The following is a 23,243-nucleotide window of genomic DNA, read 5'->3' as shown; positions in this document are numbered from 1 at the left end:
CGAAATGTTAAGTAAATATGATTTAGATCGTATTTCATTTTATTCATTTAAGTACCTATTGCTTTACTATTTTTATCAATTTGTATGTGTTGCATTTTTTTTAAGTAATATTACATTATAAATCATAATATAATACAAAAAAAATTGCAGTGTTTTGGATTGGCAGCATCACATTAGACTAGCAAGCCGTTGTTTGAAATGATTGCTCTACTGGTGAATTTACGTCACACGCACACGTCATAACTTCGGACAGATTCGCACCTTTTCTGCACCAGAGATAAGATTCGCCATGCAAATATTTAATAAAGATAAGCGAATGAAGATCGTTATACTTTACACTTTCCTGTGATAAATTTCGGTAACAATTAAGTACCTAACTTTTTAGACGTTAACCAAACATTACCCAAATAATGTTTCTGACTTTTTAATTTTTAGTCCAGTGAAATATAATATTTAACATTGTATATTTTTTCTCAGCAGTTTTTGGTAAAAAAAGTAACCTTTATTATGATTTTGCTATGGCCATCGGTTCCTTTTTCGCATGTAATTTTATTCAAAGCCTTCGGGATTCTAGCGTTGTAATGTTTGTCTAGAAAAATTTATGATATATTCGTGTTTCATAGAGTGTAGTACATCGCTTAACAAAATGTTTAAAAAACTCACCTCGAGCTGATTAGTGAAAAAGTTATAATAACATAAATAAAATATTATTAAAATCACCCTTTAATCTGTGACCTCGATTAATGATTTTTTTTTTCGTTATAATTACAGAAATCTAGACTAAACATTGTTTGACATGCTATCTTTTTTAAATGAGGGTATACCTACTCTAATAATGTGTAAAGAAACTCAAAAGTCTTACAGACATCTTTAAATATCATGGTAATTTTACGATGTAATTCATTCATATCCATTGTTCATGTTAAATAAATTATCAACTGTACAAGAAACAAAAAACCTGAAGGTAATCAACTTTTGTAAAAAATTATATTCAAAAACCACTACAATGTACGTGTTGGGTAACGCAAATTGTCTTTCGATTACACAGTAACACAATACTGGTAACATTATAGTTTAGAGTTTTATCTTACGGCCTTTAATAATAGCCGTTTTGGGCAGGTAATGATATTAAATTATTAAGTTTTCATTTTGTAGACCGAAATCTCCATACACGTATATTTACTCCGGCCATATACGATGGTCGCACGATTATATTATTGAAATACATATTTTAATTTTTAATTCCGAATCTTTTTTGTGCGAGTAATAACTTTAAATCTTAATTCCTAACACAAACTTAACCAGGCATGAACTGCTGATCTGAATCTAATTAAATTATTTGATATATTATGGAATACAAAATGACAACTCAGGAAGACAGGACAGCTTCGCGAAATTCTTTGATATGGTGCATTATCAGTTTAACGATGAACCCTTGTCACCCGTCAGTTTTAATTGTTCACGGAATATTATTTAAGAACTTATATCTGATCAACGGAAACGGATGATTTTTTAAACAGTTCGCTTATATTTTTTTTGCTAAGAATATTAATAATCCAAATGACCTTCCTACCCGTACAAAGTTAACTTTAAAATAATAATATATTCCGGTTGCCGGTAGCGCAAATACACGTCAAAATGTATAAATTGTCGTGTTTCCAATGGATTAACAATTAGATTTCACCAAAATGCAAATAACATGCTATTCATTCAATCGATCACGGCACACATGGTGTCAGTTCTCATGAAAGGTGTGACATGAATCCTGGATTAATATCATGTACGAACAAGAATTTTCATAAATATTCCCATCGACGTTCAGAATCACATGCAAATCGCGAACCTTTAAGAAATTTATATGCGCTATAAAATATTATGTGTTTCATTGTTCATCAAAAGATAAATTCTATATATTGTTTAATATTTAAAATAGTTATAATATTTCGAACATGACATTCAAGACGTCAGCAGCTTTGAATAATAATATCCTTTATATCAATAATATATTATTAACAGTTTCAATTTAATGCATAGAGTTCAATGTCATCAACGCTCTCTCTCAATATAAGAATATAAATGGCGAATAAACCGAAATATAAAATATCAATTATTCCCAGCCTACTTTTTCCAAGTTGATCTAAAACCAAAATGTCACTCACCAGTATGTACAAGGTTTCTTATGCTATCCTGGACATCCTGATCATCAGCATCAACCCGGAGCCGCGATTCGGGCACGTCACCGATCGTGACGTGCTTGGCGCCGCACCACGCTACCAACATTTGGAACAACAACAGTTTGAACAACGAACACCGCACTTCCATTTTGACGTAGTCACTCGCACACATATCACAGTCCGCGCTTTAGCCGTACGACTAGGCTTTTACAAAGTCACTATGCAGGCTCAAGCCACTAGCGGATCGATGAGTTCTCTTGCAATAACATTCGATGTAACATTTATGAACCTTTGTGCTTGTAGTTGGATATTAACGAATACATTATTCGTCTCCTGCACTGGTGTGATATCATCATAAAGTACCTGGAACAAAAATATTGCAAAGTTAGACGTTAATCGTTGTTATTGTTTCTATGGCATTATAAATCTTATTAATTCTGGAGTTGAATACGTAATCCCTAAGTAGTCTCAGTGTAATGCCTTTATTCCATAGTTTCTAATTTGTCAATTATCTCCGCGGAAATAATAATTATATTTGCAAAAATCATAATAATATTTACGTCGTCACTTCGTATAAAACTGACAATACACAGTTTGTACGTAAGGTTATTAGTCTGAGTAAATAGCTATTTAGAAATTGTACATGGATTGTTTTTAGAGCTCGGATAAAAAATACCATTAGACAACTGTCACATCAAGTCATATCAATTAGTTTCAATTAAATAAACGTATAAAAGAAGTGAGTCCCAAGGTCGCGACACGAGCCTAGTTTCTCATTCGGTTAAGTCAAATTACGTATTTTAATTACTCATGTAATGGTACACTAAGTAATAAACAACCAATAACACATTATGAATACGGTATCTTTGAACGTAAAAATTAATTACCAACTATTTTATTCTTATCGCGCTTAATCGGAGTGCCTATACAAAACTCATGAGGCCACTTCGCCGATACGAAGTATATTTTTGTAATACACGGGCCATTTACATCTTAATTTCATTTAAAGTTGTAATAAAAATATGCTGTTAATACCTACCGCGTTTATAGGTATTAAAATAAACATGAATTTAAATGTTTTGTTTAATGGATGACTCACCTTTATCACCTTTTTCAAGTATCACTAAACACGAATTTATTTTTTTAAATTTTAGTAGAGGAAGGGTTGCGAGTTGCGAGCCGGCAGGACTCTATATAGAGCGCACTGAACGCGACCGTTAACTGCGCTCACTATCTCTATATCTGAGAATGGAGCTCTATATTACATAATAGTTCCCAATTACGTATGTATTATCTTTAAAAGTGCTCTTAAATATTATCTATGTCTTGTTCTAATTATATCGATGGAGATAGTTGTCATTCGTTATAAGCGTTGGGGTAACTTTTTATTACATTTGTTTTAAAATATAATAATATCATGCTAGGTACGAAATATGAAAATCTTCTTAATTAACACAAATAATACTAGACAAAATATATAATATAATTTAAGTTCATTGTTATGTGTATAAACTATTCAATAACTAACACTCGGATAATATTTACTGAAGTTAATGGGTCTTAAAATCAACAATACAAGTTTCCCGTTTCTTAGAGACAAAATATCATATTTCACGGAGGATTTTATAGACACATAATAATAAAAGGGAACATTATTGCTATTTAGCAAATTTTTTATAGGTATTTGTATTTAACCTTTAACATAAGTTTAATATTGAAACCGAGCTATAATGCAGAACATTGCGCAAAAACTTAAGAAAAATCCGCTTAAAGGTTAAAACAAATAAAAAACCGACTTGCCTTTACTTTATTGATGCAAAAAAACTGGACACATTAACTGTTGAATAGTTGACTACATCTCTTAATATGGCGACGCTTTCTTCATTGGAATCGTTACAAACAAGAATGATTGACAGGCCTCGACGTTTAAACCATAAATACACATGTGCTTAAGCTCATAACTAACCTAATTTTAAAGAGGAAAGTTGCGGGCGGTATCCAGAAAGGGCAAACCATTTAAGTTATTCAAACAATTTTGGTCGTTCGCTAAAATAAAACAACAGCGAACTATAAAACTTGTCTCTCTAATTGTGTGGAATGCTTTCTAGGAATGAAGAATGATGAAAGGGCGATGTTAGGGCCCACGTGCCTGGAGATAACACAGGCGCCCGGCACCTTGGCTCCTAAAAGGGTTACCATGGTTTATGTTAATTTTTAAAGTTGTTTCGTTTTATAATTACTTTACCTGCAGATTTTGCTTAAAGCGGATTGTTAAAAAGTGATGGTATATTACCGAAGATAAATTAAGTATAATGTTATTAAGGTACTTTGGTAATGAAACAGTGCTTGTAATACAAAAGTTGTTCTAAATAAGTGCAGTTAAACGTAAAGATAAAGGGCTATTGACGAGTCCGGGAAGTTCCCACGAATGTGTGTTACCTGGAAACCCTATTGCTAAGTAACATCTATGTGTTTTTGTTTGTTGACTGCTTCCCGCAGCCGGTTCAGGCAAATGCATGGCGCCAGGACAGATTGTTTAATTTACTGATTGTTGAGACGTTTAACAATTCATTGTAATTAAAAATATATGAAATGAAACAAAGAATTACTCGCTTTTATCTGGCAGGCGAGTCTTTTACTATATTATGACTTCTTGTTAGTCGCTGACGCCCACATAAAGCAAAATTATTTAACTATGTCAAGAAATTGAAAACTAAATTTAAGGGTACAGTTTGATATATTGTGGCATGTAAATTTACGGTAGCGAGCTGTTCAATGCAGAATTGACTAATGTATTTAACGACACGATAAATGAACAATAAATAAATATATTTTAATATTGGTCGTATAAAATTAATTAGTTCGTTAGGTGTACAAACAAAGGAGTGCGTGTAACCACGTGTCAATTTTCATTAGCCGATGTGTGGCCGCGTGCCGTGCCGCGGCGGCGTCGGCCACCTGTGTCAAACGTTACGCTTCTCACAACCGCCTCGTGCGCGCGGTGCGGCACCCTACACACCACACACTACAGTACTCACGTATGTACTTTACACCTGTGCAAATCCTCACCACACAGTCTCATAATAAAATCGGTTGTGTAACCATGGAAATAAAAAGGTCGTTCGATAAACCACCAATTATGTATTTAGAAAATGTTATACAAGACATAATTTTTCGCGAATTTATTCTGCCTATTAATATGTATTTTTAAATATTTGACGTAGACACCAATAAAACTCAATTACACGAATTCGTTCTTAATGCGAACGAAATACATTCAACTTTGCTAATTGGGCAAAAAAGCGGCTAGTCTTCAAAATCGATAGTATGAACGTCCTTGACGAGCCGACGAAACACGCGTGTCATTACACTGGCAAACAACCAGACGGTGTTCTATGAAAGTGTTACATAAATATACAATTACTATATTATGTGAAACAATAGTGTGACACGTTTGTAAATATAGTACAATCTTTACAACTCTGATTTCTTGGTAACACGTAATATCATTGTTATCAGTGTGTAGATAATATCTGTGTGTACAGCGCCTAATCTAGGTGCTGACCCGGTTCGCGTCTGGGCTAATAATGACGTATGGCCTAGACTCAATCTCTTCCACTGTCTTAGTCAAACAACAGATAAAGGAGATTTAAACTCGCCCGCTATTGAGGCCATATCAAGATCTGGAGAAGCCATTTATAATAACCTAGAGTAGAACCGCGATTTTCACGAGTTAAATCTGAATAAACATGTGTTTATGTCATTACCATTTGCTAATAAAATAAATGTGAAAATTAATGTTTACATGGTATTATTGTAATGGCGTGATAAAATATATTACAATTAAGGAAATTTGTTTATTGTAGAATAGTTTAGTAAATATAATAAAAAAATACGAGTTTATGAGAACTGATTTAATAATACCATTTAATATTGTTTTTTTTTATCGTATGAAATATATTAATGTAATGTCAGTTCACGTAAAAAAAAATGTTTTATCACATATCATTTTGTTTGTCATCCATCAAATCCGACCCGCATCACAGCCCGACCGCGGATTTGAACATGGCAACCATAAAATAATAAAATGCAAGTAAAGAGTTCCAAGAAGCTCCACTGCACTTTCAAAATAAAAGAAATAAACGTTCAAGCTCAAATGATTTGTTATAAAAAGTATGGACAGACAAATGGTCGGCGCCAAAGGAGTAAACTACTTCTAGTGAGACGAATCGGTGGGTATACGAACTCGTAAAAATATTAATTCATATTACCCGTCTCTTGTGAACAAGCTTTTCGATTTAAAAATATCTTTTAATAAGTGGTTAATGACAAAAATGACATTTTGAACTTTTCCTGATAAAAGGTATGTAGGCAGTTTAAAAATATTTATTCTTTGCATATTTAATTAAGTAATTCTCAGTTAAATGGAATATAAAAAAGGATTTCGTTTATGCGGTATTCGATAATTAGGCGTAGTTTAAGCTCAAACTATAAAATAAGAACGTAAATTCCATAAAAATATTGTCATAAGACAACTAAGAATAGAGTATTTTCTCTATCATTAATCAAGAGAAGTTTGTCCTTTCCAACAAACACAACTAAGAACTAATGAAGCTTTCTACAGACTATTTATTCAAACTATTAATAAATAAACAGAATGGATATTCGAAATTCAAATGTAAAATAAGCTTAAGATGGCAGGGGAGTGCGCGGGCGGCGCGGCGGCGAGCCGGTCGCATCCGTCATCGTCTCGCGCGCACCGCGTGCTTTGTTCGCGACCATTGTACATCGCGGTAAGTGCACCAGACCGGTAGCTCCGGTTGTGCCCGGCTCCAATTATTGCCCTTTATACGCCCGGGACTAAGTTACATTTGGATTATAATATGCGCTCTAGCGATAGTTTACGTTGTATAATAATTATTGGCTATCAATGTTCATGTTGAGGAGTTTTAATAATAATGGATCGTTAACTCAATTAGTTACATGGTCATACAATTCTTATCTTTAAAATTTGTTTTTCAATCCTCGTTGCAGATCGCTACGTTTATGATTAAAACACCACATTGTAGTCTTGTATTGTAGAGCGTATAATGGCCCTTGCTAATGGATCTAAATTATATAAACTAAACAGTATTTTTATCACAATATATAGGTTCTTTCTACTTTTAGAAAGATAAAATGTAACTAAACTATTGTATTGCTTGAGACTCTACTAAGTAAAAAAGATCAATATTTTTTCTTTCTATTATTGAATACATAAATAATGGTCTTTAGAAATGTGAAAACTGTCCTAACTTACCATAACCGAGAGTTATTGTCACTTTATTCAATACATCGATTTTTTATATGTATTTAATAAAATAAGCTTACATACCTGCTCAGTAACAATATTTTTATGTTTAATATTTTCAGAGTAACACCTCAATTTCGGTGCCTTTATAATTGTTGAAGGCAAGTACTAAATATACGTTATTCTTACCTAGAACAAGCTTGGAAAATTGTCCAAATTAATCCGCCCCTATTTGTTAGTAACAACAAACTATACATATAGTCTCTGTACTAAGACAACGCGAATATGCATTATTATCGTTATTAACTAACAAGTATTTGATATAATTAGATAGACAAATGAAATCAGATGTCTTAGAAGGAATATTTATCAGGGGAACGAGCTGTCATTCGTGTGAAGTCTAGAGCATAAACAACTAACACAATATTTAGAGAAGACGGGACAAAAGACTTGCCAATAGAGCAAATATCATGTTATTATAACAATCTAAAGTCACCTTGGCTTATTTTTGGGAAAGCCCAATTACATGTAATAAACACTTGCAGACATATATTTATATATGTAAGTTATCAGAAGATTATATAAGGAATTAACTTATTAACAATTATCTCAGATAAAATTTTCTCTGAAACATTTTAGTTTTGAGATTTTATTATCTGTATTTTTAATGCGTCTCGAATAAGCTATCACATAGTTTTTTAGTCTAATTTATTCAAGTCGAACCAGGAAGTCGCTCAAGGGTATCCGAAGTGTGTAATGAAGTGACTCGCGACGAGTCGATTCAGTTGTTTTTTCACCAGTCTATTGTCTCCGCAATGGAGCGTCACTCTGACAGACACCATTAGTAATGACAGGAATAAATGGAGGCCATCCGTACCAACCGGAATCTCAGCACAACTATTCGTCGCAGAGACGGCACAAATGCTGATACACTATTTACAACAAAAAAAAAGTGAAATTGCAATTGTCATAGGATAAATTGCATTACTCGTAGCAACAGCAGTGTTTCATCGTCTATTTATTGCTATATACATCACCTCTGTGAATATACTGTGAAAAAGCGATGTTCTTGTTTACTTGAAACGATACTATATCGAAAAAAAGAGAACGTTTTAATTAGCTTTGGTTTTATTAATTTTACTTTTTTATCTGTTTGTTCAACCATCGTAAGATAACGACCGAACAAATGATAGGACTTTTACGTGTTCCACGAATTTTTATTTTTGGTTCTTAATGTTTAATCTGAACACGGTATACGCAGTATCATGGTATAATTTATCCGTCCAATACCGATCCCCGTTATAAAAGATACATTTTAATGAATTTGTCAAGCAACAAAATGAAAGTAAATTATCTTATCAGTAATCTAAGTGACGTGGAGTACGCGTCATGTTCGGCTATTGAACTTTGGCTCAACGTCGTAAATCACCTTGTCTCGAGTCTGTTTAGCGTATTAATCTCATATTAGTTCATAGCTAATCACTATCCATCTTTATTAGAGAGAGTGCATGAGCTCTAAACAAATATATCTCTGCTGCTTCGCGTTTTATTAAAAGTATCTGCATTATGTTACGTTGTATCGTAATCGTAAGTCTTGATAATTTGTAGGCCTCGACTTCATTCTCTTATGTAACATTTCTTATCACTTCTTATCAGACCTTATAAACACCTGTATGTGTCAACTCAATATAAAGCAACTAACAAAAACTTTCTTTTCCCTTTCTATAATCTATATGTATATATTTATATAAAAATGAATCCCTATTTCCCTTGGTCACGCCATCACGCGTGAACGGCTGGTCGACTTCACTATTTTTTTTGTTGTCTTTGTTATTGTCAGGAGAAAGATCTTATGAAAGAAAAAATTAAGGAAGTTGAGTGGAACGTTAAAAAAATTAAGAAAAGTTAATTTCAGCGATTGACAGAATGCGCGCTGCAAATTCATAGTTGAGAGGACATCGGCTGTCGGGTCGATTAGTTTATTATAAAAATCTCCAAATATATTTAAATAGATATAATCTCTCATGCAGATATTTGCATCTTTGTTTTTAGCAAGCGAAAAAAGACGGTAAGGGTCTTTTATGTTTTTACCAACTCTTTACAAATTCGTTACACGCGTGGGAACAAATAATATTTATAAACCATCGAAGCATTCAGTTACCATTCTAATCACTGTATTATGTTATTTCTTTTTCTGATTTTGAGTAGGCTGGTAATTATGGGCATAAATTATATAATGCCGGGTTGGTTAGATACTTAAAAAATTAAGTTTAATTTTAAATTTAGCATCTATGTATGCTAGAGTATTTACACATAAACAAAATAAACAAAATATAAATAGAGTATTTAACAAAAATTATGAGGGAGTCAATACATTCTCTGAAAATGTATGCCAAATACTATCTTTACGATAGCAATTGATTACAAAAGTTATGTTGACCACAAAATACAAGTGATATTAGTAAAAGTAACTGATACTGATTTGACAAATGATTGTTTTATCGCGTTATGTACTATATTATCAGATCCTGATACAACGCCTCCGCAAACCTGCCGAATATTGTTTCAAAATGCGCAATCCATTCATTTTAAAAATATTGTGTAACATCAACAAAGCAAAATGCTTTTTGTGATGACGGAAGCAGAACACCTTAGCAATAAATATTTTAGAACAAAAATAACGTTGCGCTTTTGACATTCAAACATCAAACTTGTCACTTAAGGTTAACGATAGGCTAGTGAGAAATAAATCCGACGGTTCATTCATCAGACATGAGTCAACTTGAGAAGTGGAGGTTCACCGCGGTCGACACTTTCATTGTGAATTAAATTATGAATAATTCATAAATGGTATTGTTTGTTAAACTGACGGCTTGTCTGCCCGCGGTATAACTGGATAATTGTAATAAAATCTGAAACCGATCTTGCGAAGATGTGGTTCATGAGCACGGATCCTCTTTCCGCGTAATTGTACGTCACGATCTGTCAGACGGTGTTTAGCAGTACTTATCAGTACTTTCAAGGTAGCCAGTTTCTAACAGCATTAGTTTATGAGCATGCAAATGTTATTTATTACACTTAGTCACTACTTTGTATGAAACGAAAGATCATTTCCAGTGTGCACGACCGGTATAACTGGGCTCAAGGATGGAAAGCTAAAAATAATTGTGGAAACAATACACATGGCATTGAAGTTGAATGACACCAAAAGTTTTAATATAATTGTATATAATTGATACTTAAATGAAGTGCTAAGAGACATGAATGAAACCCGAGTCGAGGAGGCGTCTGATGACATTGCTTGACATGTAGCTGTATCCACTGATGACCGTCAGTTTCGTAGAATAACGTTTTAGGATCGCATACGCAAGTATTCGTGGATGTAACACATTTTGAACGCGTAGGATGAAATTTATCTAAATACGTAACGTGTAATGTTCTATTGTATTCGATAGCCGATACACATCAGATTTATTCAGGATACAAATCGCACGTTGTAAACATTTTTAATCTATGTATGTTAAAATGGGAAGAAAATGTTTTGAACTCCTTTAAAGCACATTGCGCACATGGAGGAATTTGATATTTAGCAAAATGAAAATTTAGAGATTACAGAAAAGTAAAAATTGAGTTTTTTTTTATTTTGTATAATAATAAAATGTAGGTAAATATTGGAACGTTGACTTTTCGAACAACCTATACCTCAGTCCGCTCCGTGACCATAGAAGCTGCAGTCTTCAAAATTTCGGCGGAAAACGATAATATAAAACCGAGATAAAATCTGAAAACTAGTTTTATTTCAATGACTACTAAAAAGAGTTAAACCACCAAAAGGGGAGCAGCTGTAACGAGATCTGTATACTGAGAAACACTAAGCCATTATAAACTCAATAAGGAAAATTAACGTAACGATATATGCAATAAAGCCTAATAATATTCAATGAATATTATGGCACAGCACAAATAAACATGACATCGACTATATTTAGAAGTTATTGCACAATTTTACACCTTTTGTAAACAAAAGTCTGCCAATTAAATTATGTTGGATATTTTTTAATAACGAACAAACAACTAAGTGTTTGTGTGATTTAAAACCACATTATTATCTGATATCGCACCTTCTTGATTTATGATTGATGTAATTTATCAACGAAACTGTTTATAATAATAAAAAATATAAATTATTAAATTGTTTTTACTTTATCGTGGTATCTGTACAGGAATTGTTCATAAGACGGAAATATGAGGGTGTTGTTATATTTATATATTAAAGCATTGTTGCTTTATTGCTAACAAAACTGAAACATAAGATTGTAACCTTTAGTGAAAGACGTCCATAAAAATTTTAGCAACAATTCATCATATTTGCTTTCTTGAATTTATCATTTTGTATTACTGGAACATTGCCAAAATTCTTTGTACCTAACAGAGAGATTTTCGCATAGAAACCTGAATCCTCCGCCTTTTGAACTAGGAATATGTTTTTAAGTAATGCAACCGTGGTTTATTTTATATTCAAAAAGTTGAAGTGGCACAAAATAGTTTCTGTTGCCAAAAATGACAAATACATAGTTTAGGATAAAGTAAATTAATATCCACTCAATATGCGTTCAATCTATAGTTAATATATGACAGTTTATAATGAAATATTGCTCAAAATGCTGCCTAGGAATAACTAACTGCAAATTCTAATTAAATAAAATAAATTTTGTACGTTAGCTCATAGCTTTAGAAGGCTCGACATTATACGTACAAGAAAATACTTAATAATGTATGGCAGATTGCCAATTAAATATTACAGACGCGGTCCCACCGATACAACGAATCCAATGGCACTGCTTGTTATGCTTATTCCCATACACCGGTTTTAATAGAAAGAATGTTAATAGGCCAGCAAAATTATGTGGGTCGCACCGTTGCGTACGAGCATTGCGTGTGAATTTATACGTGTTTTACATTAAAAAATACTTTTTTATGCAGTGATTGTTTGAATTTTTAAATGATATATTACATTATAAAGTTTATGTAATATGTTATTTGTGACGAATCTAAAAATTACGGAGCAGCCCAACCAGTTATATTCGGGGAAATTTTTGTGTAGCAAGAATGATAAATAAGTACGTATAGTTTTGGAGACTCCATCTTAAACAAGGTGGTAAGAAGATATATGACACTTCTGATTAGCCAGTTAAGTGTGCAATTTTATAGCTTTTCTGGCAAGGATAAGCTTCCGAATTTAGTTGGAAGCATTTGGTTAGTTATATTTGGCACCATTTAAATAACATAATATTTCTTTGTGCTATTAATTAAATTTCAATAACATATGAAACATTTAAAACTCGATAAAATACCCGAAACCTAAAAAATCTTGTACTAGTGACATTGTGCGAAAAAGGTCAGACATTTGCCAAAATAAATTTCCTAGAAGGATACGTTTTTTCATTATTTTAATTAATTATAAATGATCAACAGATACAAAATCGAAATCGATATTGGAAACCTGTCAATCAAAGGCAGACAAACAAAAAATATAAGACCCTTGATAATATTTTGTTTATATTTTATAATGAACTATGTAAATTCTTAATTTAAAAATCGCGTAGGGAATTTAAAATCTGAGGTAATTATTACGTCATGAATAAATTTTTCGAACAGGTGTTCATTTTCGATTATTTGAATATCTTTATGGATATTTTCATATCATTATTACATTAATGATATAATATTAATATTACTAACACTTAGTATAAGGTTATGTTTGTACTAACAAGAGGATTTATAGTTTAACAAGTTTATTGAAAAATGAACAGGGCAAAGGTGGGAAGCATATTGTTAGTTGTTTCAACTGATATCGAATGCATTTAAAAAAAAATTACCTTCGCCAACAAACGGAACTGAAACAACCTACTTACCAACAAAGAATACGATACACCATGACAAACATCGAAATATATTGGAACGCAAATACCCTTTAAAATGAAAGATAGCGAAGATTATTTGTCTAACAGTAAGACTTTTAAGTAAAGTGGGCTCAAATAACTTCCTGGTGATAGGATATATCTTGTAATCGCCCATTAGCGAACAACGAACACAATGTGTTAAACCCCGCCATATTGGCCCACGTAAGTGTCGCGTTCCGAGATCAGTCTGTATAATATATCCGGTTCAAATAGGGCGGCATAATTGTTCCGGCTAGCGAGGGGTTGTCTTTTGTCAGTCGACATTCTATCTTGGGCACACTTCGCTTACCATTAAGTGCAGTGGGGCACTTTGTCGTGCCTGAATATAAAAAACCTAGTGTGTCACACGTCCTTATGAAACCTTTACATGCTATGATTTTTATTCCGCGTTCTTGTATCATGATGGTATAATTATTAATTTAGGCTGTGTACAAGCAGCTCACTTAAATGTGTATATTGTTCCTTGACAACACCATTATAGATTGATGCGAGCGAACAGAACTGTCAAAACTTACAATCTTTTGCAGTAGAATTTCAATCATAAGTCCGTAATTATTTTCTTTACCATATCCCCGTGTAACAAGAAGTAATTGGATATAACACTCGCGAGAGACGCGGCGCATGCGATAAAGGTGTTAATTAGATTGTCAGTGCCATACGATTTGCATGCGTCGCGCGAGAACTAACTACTGCTGAGTTATCGTGCAGGGCCAGGCGACTTGTCGCTGCTTTCGTGCTTGTGATGCCACAAATCGTCGCATTGAATAGGGTCGGGATCTGTCATAGATTTGTTGGTATTATAATAATATATAATTAGAAATCATCACTACATTTGGTCTAAATCAAAACAGTAACATGTTTCATAGATAGCACATTTTTTTATTGCTTTGAATGACGAAACGAACTTGTTCGCCTGATCGTAAGCGATACGACCGATAACAGTAGAAATACCATCTAACACCTTGAAATAAAAAGTATTATTAGGTACTCCACTGTGCTCGCCTTCCTAAACATGAGTCCAATAGTTACACTGGCTACAATGTTCTTCAAATCGGAACACAACAGTGACTACACACTACTGCTGGGCGGCAGAAATAGACATTGCGGTCGCATATTTAAAAGTATTCGAACTTTACTGTAACAGCATGTTTTAGAGTAAACCATATGCAGTAAGTCATTATGCAAGCCAATCTCAATATTTGTTTATATTATGCTAAACAAATGTAGAAAATATTTGCATCACCCGGGCTGGGCTATATTAAAATGCTCAACTTGAATAAATTAAAATTGGTTTGGCTAAAATAAAATCGAACAGATATATGTTGTTCTTACACCATCAGTTGTTCCATAATTGGTATTATCTCAAGTTTATATTACAGTACAATATGTTTATCATATAAAATTAACGTAGGGCAAATTATATTAAAATCCTTGGCTTTAGTGAAGACTATTTCAATAAAAAAAAACAACATTTATGTTTATAAAATTGATTAAAGGAGAAAAATATAAAAAAGTGACGAGTAGCAATTACTGTCAAATGAATATTTTTTTATTTTTAAACCTCGCTGAAAAGTTGCATTTATATCATGGAATACTAAATACTTTTTAAATAAAAAATGTTTTAAAAATAATTTAAGGTAAATTAATAAATAAATCAAAGTTAATAGCAAGTTAGTATTGTTTTATTTGTTCGAGGTTTTTCCAAATCGAATATATTAAAAATGAGTAATCTGTTTCTCCTTATTAAGTAGCATCCGCAACTTGATTTTTTTTTCTTCTATGTCCGTACTCAAATTGTATAATATTTTAAAGTTGTATCCTCAAAAGACACCAGAGGAATTAAGGAAAAATATTTCTCTTTACCTTACGTTTACGTCCATGTGACAAAGAAATATAGAATCCTAAATTCTGAATTGCCCAAGTTAATTAAACGTAGAACTACAAAACATATTTCCCGCCTTACAGTGAATTTACTTTTTCGCATGATGGATGCGTAATTTTTTACACTATGTAAAGTATTATTTTTATGTAAGGCGTACTGTAGAAGACAGGACGAATTCAACGGCGCGTTGAACCCTTTTTTTTTTAATTTGGATTTATGAGTAATTCGATAACTTACCACTAACCTAATTTAGTGGCAATACTTGGCTAAACAAAATATGTAGAGAACATATAACTTATTAGTATATTCGTTTTCCGTGTGTGCCTAACTCACTCAAATGTATCATGATACATTTGAGTAAAAGTCTGTTGTACTCATGGGTACAACACACTTTTAAGATATTTGTAAAAAGGTAAAATAAAGTCTCAATTACAAATAACAGACAGTGATAAAAACTAAAATTAACAATCGATGTCATTAATTTCTCTTCTGAGCACCTGCTTTGGTAAAGCTTTTATCTGCATTTTTTTGCTTTACTCCAAGATAAGATGCATTTTTTGCACAAAAATCACTGGTGCATATCTCGCGAAATGTTCGAGACAAACTGACCTTAACGTCGGTTCGATAACGGCTCAGTGTATAATTACACAATCATTATCGTAGTTGTTTTTTGTTTTACTTACATTACTTAGTCACTACATCCTTACGTTACAAATAAAAAAAGAATTAAAATCAATAGAGTTTATCATATCTTAATGACTTATAGACACTGGTTTTCATTATTAATTATATTTAACACTAAGAAAAAACAATATTTAATGAGGTAAACATAAAAAATATCGCACACAAATCAACAACGAAAATGGAAAATAAAAACCAGCGCTGCTTGATCGAACTCTTTCACGGTAGCATAATTTATAAAAAAGAAAAGATAAACAATAAACAATGAAAACAATATTTTTCTTATGATAAGTGCATTCACTATGTAAATAAATTCAGAACCACCTACATCGGTTGCGGTATAAACTTTGCTCCAAGATCGAGCTCGCCCACACACCTATGTACATAAACCTATTTATTTTTGTCTTGTAAACGGAACATTACAGACAGCATTAGTTTGTAGCGGCCGAGTTCTGAATTTAATTACTGTCAGGCCACGTCCATTACGGGATGGAGTCAATTAATAAAGCACATAGACTAACTCCTAAGTAATTTGTTTATTTTATTATTGAGACGTAATCGTAATGGCGAACATTTATTTTGACAACTGGAGTATTTTTAATTGGGCTATAAAAATGTGTTAGTGTGAATTTATATTTTTTTCTTATTATATCTGTGATTTGTTAGTCTGTAAGAATATTTCAGCGAATATGAGTAATTATATCAAAAAAAATATTATAGAAGTAGGTATTGGAGATTGTTTTTAATGATTATTATTCTTAAAGTTTTAAAAAAAATATAATTACGTCGACACAAAACAGTATTTAATTCTGAAACATTCAAGTTTACGTTATAAGTTCGGTATCTGGTTTTAGTCTTATTGTTTTTTTGATTGAAATGATAATTGTGTTTATATATGCTATTCGTGTCACAGTTTGCTTCAAAATATCGTCGTAGCTAAAGGTTACGAATTATTATTATATGTATTAATTCACAACAAGACACCTTGATGTTTACGTACAAAGGTAAACAATGCATGTGCAGAACGCGCATTACCTACGTCACATTACCAGTTGACCGCCAAAATATGAAATGTGAACAAGAGAAAGAACTCAAACAATAATATCAAGTAGTGTCACAGAAGCACAGTTTATAACAATTGTATTTCATAAAGAACAAATACTATCAAATTTTATGGGATAATAAGAAATTAACAAATTTTATGAGAATTTCTATTTCGAAAGCGCATTTATTGCTCGTACAAAACGCGTACAAACCAGTTCTCTTTGACATAACAATCGCTTGAGTAAAATGAAGCAGTGAAATAGGATGCTCCTCGCCGTATCTAACGAGAAATGGAAGCGCGTAGGTTTGGCAAAGGATCTATAAATCTGTCGCGTTTGTCAAGAGAAAACGTGAAACGAAAAGTACTTACAACTTGAACACTTGGAGTGCTCGTGGGCGGCCTGAATTTACGACCTTTTGCCAATATATTCACATTACAATTAACGACAGCACTTGTCCAACACCGTTACACACCGTCGGTACATTTTTCAAAGAAACGCCATGACTTGCCTAGCCGATGAAGTATAATTTGAAAATGATTAAATTAGTGAATAAATATGCAGCGTGTGTTCACGTCATTTTCATGTAAATTTAATAGATTTTGTCGAATACGTGGCTAATGTATGCCTTATTATTACTACGGATTCTAAACAGTATCTACGTACTCGTCTTTGTTTAAATGTATCAATATGTGAAACATATTTCCTTATTAAACAGAATACCTAATTAAAATCTTTGATAGCATGAAGTTCTTGTAAATGCTCGAGATACATTAATTTCAATAAGTTTTTATTTGTAAAGCGCCAGTCTACGCACACCTGACGTCGGGCATAACCCCGTAAATTATTTACGACAGCCGAATATCTTCGTAAACATAACTTCCTTACACATCTCGGCCAATAAACTTTGCAAAAATGATAAAAATTTACGATTCTACGACAATTAAAGTGTGCATATGTAATAAATGTCATATTCTCCGAAACAAGTTTAACTCAAGTGTCAACTTTGACCCGCGCCAGTGTTCTGTATTCAGATTACTTGCGTGTAAAATTTGTTTTAAATAATTTTATCAATAAACATACGAGCGTTGTACCAATTACTATTGCGCGGAAATATAAACAAACTTTTTTTATTATATCTACATTTTTCTTTATTTGAAATGTATCTGTAAGCAATGAGTAGGTTTACATTTTTCTGCGAATCACATTTAAAGTAAATGAAATTGGTTGATGCATTTTTTGCCTCACAAAACCAGCAATTTTTTCAGTCTAAAACACGAATCACAATTAAAACTTACGTTGACGCGAGAACGAAATGAACAGAATTAAGCTTAAATAAGATTTAAGAAACCGTTGTATCTATGCTCTAATTGCCGAATAAAAAAATAGTAGCAAGAAAATGTTAATTGGAAATCGGGAGATTGGCTAATCTTACAATAGATGTTGCCTTCTTGGATAGTGGATTGTAGATAGGTACATCAACATCATCATACTTAAAATTTTATTTTGTGTTACAAAAAGTATTTTATTTTTCAGTGGAAAATAAGTCGCTTAATTGAAACATCCGCACAAATAACATGAACAAAATATACAGTAGTAATATGCTGTAAACATATTCTGAGAAACCATTGCGTCTCTATGCTCTAATTACCAAGTTTAAAAAATAATGACAAACTCTGTTTGGTCATTACGTTGGAAATCGAGTGTTTGAACAGTGTCATCACAGAAGTGCGCTATTGGATTGTATGTCAACATCTGAATAGAGTAAGTGGCACGCTTGGTGCGTACCAAATGAGTTTCTGTGGGCATCACCGGTGTCCCACTCCTTTGTTTATTTTACTGATTAGAGAATAATGATTTTGTTAGAAACCACTTAAGTGGCATCGCTGTCAGACCTTTCAAAACACAACCTATTTTATTCCAACATTGTTTATTTTATCAACACCTACTTAAATATTCAAGAAACTAAGCGAAATGAAGAGTTTCTTGCTGTAATATGTAAAAATATATGGAGATAACAAAAAGAGACCAATTAATTTAAATGTTTTTAATGATGCTTCCGTAAAATCCGGAATTTTTAAAAGTAAAATTTACATGTACAGATAGTTTCACACACTCTCTTAATTCTAACTATTGTTCTGGCTTTCTTCATTGTTCGTGTTTTGAATACCCACAAAAGGAACTAATAGCATTTGAGACTATCTTGCATTTAGAATAAACATACCACAAAAACAATATACCAAGTTGCGAGGATAATTAATTCTTGTTTATCCTATATACATATATTTTTTTAGTAAACATTCTTTGTACAAAATCTATTGTATTTGCTTACTTCATTAATATTAGTGTGAATATGTTTACGAAAAATATAAAATCTTTAAATATTAAAAACTGATATGTGATATATATGTTTTTATCATTATTTACTTTTGCCAATGGGTATTATTCGACTACATAGAAAAAAAAATTAATGATATTTAAACCACAAGCATCTCTCCTTGGGGTATAAATATGATAAAAGTAGAGTAACATAACAATTTCATGGCTTTCACATTCAAAAATTAACAGACTAGGGCCCATTCACGAATCCATATCCTCTTTAATTTCGCAGTGCAAGTACGCTATTAACGAGGCAATTAATTTAATTTTTTTCGTGCATCATCTTGAGATAAGTTGCAATAAAAACATTATTAATGTACCTAACCAACAATAGTTTTGGGTCACATTATTAAGATATTTAAGGTCAGTATATCGCCAACGCGTGATTTTTATTATGAGATGTATTCCGAAATCACAATTACATTAATAAATATAAAAACGTACTGTGTCATATACTCTGGTATAAGAAATTGTAACCTACATATTTGCTATCTATTTTATGATATGAGAAAAAATACGCTTACCAATCGGCTGCTGCGTTACTTATATACTCAGCCTACCTATTTGGTACACGGACGTGAACTTATATTGCGTGAAAAACTACACAAAAATAACTAGGCATGGCATAAATAATTAACAAAATCAAAATATATGTTAAACTATCTGATGCCTGTAACTACGTACGTTTAAACTATAGAAATCTTACTTACACTTATAATATTTATTACTTATGTTACTAAAATAAATGCGATAGTTTGTGAAAATGTTTGGATGTTCGTATGATTGTTACAAGTCAACACAGATACAATTGAACGGGTTTGGATGAAATTTGGCACACGGATAGACAATGTCCTAGATTAACGCATATACTTTTATCCTGGTAACTTACTCCTGTAAGAAATAATTTACGTTTTAAATAGATGTGCTGTTTTATAAGGACTTTTATAGCAGGTAATGCTTTTAACGCGGACAAACGCGCTAGTAACGCCTAGAAATAAATTACTAAAATATCGAATCTGAAAATGACTAGTAACAGTATCTATAGAAATAAACTTGTCGATAGCTAAACTGACATTCGGTTATCTTTTATCAAATCATTATTGTCAAAGGCTCGTGTTTGAAATTCAGGTTGCACTAGATCCGGGATCGTGCACTGCAATGACATTACACCAATATATGATAAAACGTTAGTAATATGATAACAGAGTGACGATAAAACCGCTATTGTTGCTAACAGCGTTTGTTTTTCGTAAATGTATCAGCATTGGCATCGGGTTACGAGATCATCTCATGTTTTATTTAATTGAATGTAAAATGAATTGTTAGTCACACCACTGTTGTAATATGATTAGGGATTCTCTTCAATTTTATAAAGTAAACAAAATTTTGTTTAGAACGTGTGTGTTCTGTGTTCCGCATACATAGTGCAAGATTCGGAATCACTATCAGCTGAAGCTAGATATAAAAGATAAATATCACATTGAATATATCTTATTATTTCCTGTTTATACTAAATGTAGCTATAAAATATAATTGTCTTATAAAATTATTTTAGGCAACAATTTAACAAATCATCATGACAATAAACTTTCTATTGGTTGTACCAATGGTATTAAATATTCGTGAAGGTCCAGTCTTATAATGCATTGCAATATAAACCAAATTCCTAGATTACAGAGGGTATAATTTGCAAAACGTGAAAAAGGGAACAGTAACCATGGTGTGTGTAATTTGGTGTAGACCCAGCAGTTAAATTTTAACGATTTGCCAGCGTACCGCGCGCCTAAAATAAAAATCTAATACAACTGCGCACAACTACTACTATATGTCTGTACAATAACAAGTCACGAAGGAAAACACCTTGGTCGGATGCGGCATGCAAATGCACGTATCTAGTCACGATTTATGTTTGTAACGTCTACAGTTTTTTCAGCTTGCTTAAAAAATGTGTAATAAATTTTCGGTAAATGCCGCCTGTACAATTAAATATCTAAACTGTGTAACTTCTGGAGACAATGTTAAGTTTTATATACCTAAATTTACGTATATTCTTATAAATTTGAGAACTCTATCAAGCCGTTATTACGTTAGGAAATAAATAACCATCGGACATTAGAATGATAACACTAAAGAAAATAAGCCTTTGAAATGAGATTTTTATATCCGTACTTCACAGATATATGCCCGCTCGTAAGAATATTTTATTATACACTCAATGTGTCTTGTCTATTTTGGTTTGGTTTGAACGCGTGCAAGTTCAGGGAAACCAGACGAGGAAATGTTTTATTGAACTGTGAAAATTGGGCCAGTGTGTTGTTAGCCTTCTGTTTTTACAACGCGTAGTGTTAGCCATAATGTTTGAGACATACGATATGTCGTGTTCGCAGACCGAGCTATATATTTCGAGGCAGAATTGAGGTTGGCTAAACGGGTCCCAGCCCAGCGGATTTAGTGCTGAACTAGTTTACAGATTTGGATACAATCACGTACGACCCAAATCTACGAAACAAAGTCTCCGGCATGATCAAATGATGAGATCTTTCTGAATGAAGTGGAGCTTTTTATAATTAAAATCAGATTTATTCTCTGATAATTTGTTACATTTTAATTGCTCATTATATAAATTATACTTATAAAAATTTTTGATGTACTAGATTTACATTATTTATTACTTCACTTTTTACTTAGAAAGACCGACTTGTATGGCGGGGTACAACCTGACCTATTTCAATAATCTTGAATCTACTTAATTTAAGTTATTAATTGTAAGCGCGATTTACATTGACTTTGTGACCGAAAAAGGTTTATCTTTCATTTATCTTCAAAACAATTTCGCTTCCTCCTATTTTAATATGGTTATCTGATTTGAAACAATTTTTTGATCCGAAACAGCCTATCTATAATCCACTTGATTAATAACGTACAACACGTTTCTGCTGTCCGCCAGCAGATAAAATACAAATTATATGTTTTTTTTCGCGCTAAAAATAGCTGCCTTTTATCAAAAATATTTTTTAAACCCATAGCAACTAGTAAAGATAAATATAATAGGAACAGCAAAAATTAGAAGAAATTCTCAGTAATGCTCTATATTTTACAAAACACGGCGTTGGCTTACGCTCGGTGTTCCCTACATAGACACGTAACCTAATCCCTGGCTAATAAATCACATTACCTACCAAATTTAACATATATTTACAGCGAAGTCGTAACAATTCCTTAACAATAAGTAGGTGTAAGACACGAAGGCCACGGAGCCAAGTTCATGAGTGTTCGTTCACCGCTCTTATCATTACCATTCAATGCGATGCTCCGGATTATTGTCGGCGCTTTATGTAATTCTAACACGATGCCATTAGGTTTTATCATTATTTTACAAGCCAGAGAACTCCTCCAGCAACGTAAATATTACAGATAACGTGTGACTGACGCTATACACAATTACAACTTTAAACATTGCCCAAAATTGTAGTTGCGCAATGATTTTGCACTAGTTCTAACAAAGGTTTTTATGATTTATTAGAACCTATAGGTATGTAAAGAGGCCACAGAAAATGCAAGGATAAACGAATATAAGCCAAACTGTAAAAGTTTTTTAGAATACTCGAAATCATTACTAGATTCAAAACTAACAATCACGCAAAGCGTGTAAACATTGTAACCAAAAAATTTCTAAATAACTGAAAGTGAAACATTACACATATTAATTAAAATTAACAGATAGTGTGCCGTATGCGTGTTATCTTGGCCTTCGGCGGGGCCGCGTTTCTGCGCTCGGTACTGAGTTCACGGCGAGGGCTACATTTATTGCTTCAGTCCATTTAACCCATT

General features: G+C 32.5%; 1 protein-coding gene across 2 annotated transcripts in view; it reads right to left on the bottom strand.

Moving 5' to 3' along the window:
- LOC115440083 (A disintegrin and metalloproteinase with thrombospondin motifs 12) overlaps positions 1-23,243 on the bottom strand; it is a 79,090-nt gene that overhangs the window by 49,122 nt on the left and 6,725 nt on the right. Inside the window, exons 1-2 of one of the 2 annotated variants that reach the window (XM_030164241.2) lie at positions 3,274-3,417; positions 2,160-2,537 (exon numbers count right to left, since the gene is read on the bottom strand). In XM_030164241.2, coding sequence (XP_030020101.2) covers positions 2,160-2,346 — 187 coding nt within the window. In that variant the 5' untranslated portion in view covers positions 2,347-2,537; positions 3,274-3,417. Of the gene's footprint in view, positions 1-2,159; positions 2,538-3,273; positions 3,418-23,243 lie in introns of those variants that run through there. The other variant, XM_030164240.2, reaches the window with a different exon arrangement.

This window comes from Manduca sexta, chromosome 8 (assembly GCF_014839805.1).
Source record: "Manduca sexta isolate Smith_Timp_Sample1 chromosome 8, JHU_Msex_v1.0, whole genome shotgun sequence".
In the NCBI taxonomy this organism is placed as follows: domain Eukaryota; kingdom Metazoa; phylum Arthropoda; class Insecta; order Lepidoptera; family Sphingidae; genus Manduca; species Manduca sexta.
This window is presented reverse-complemented; position numbering and strand designations above follow the sequence as displayed.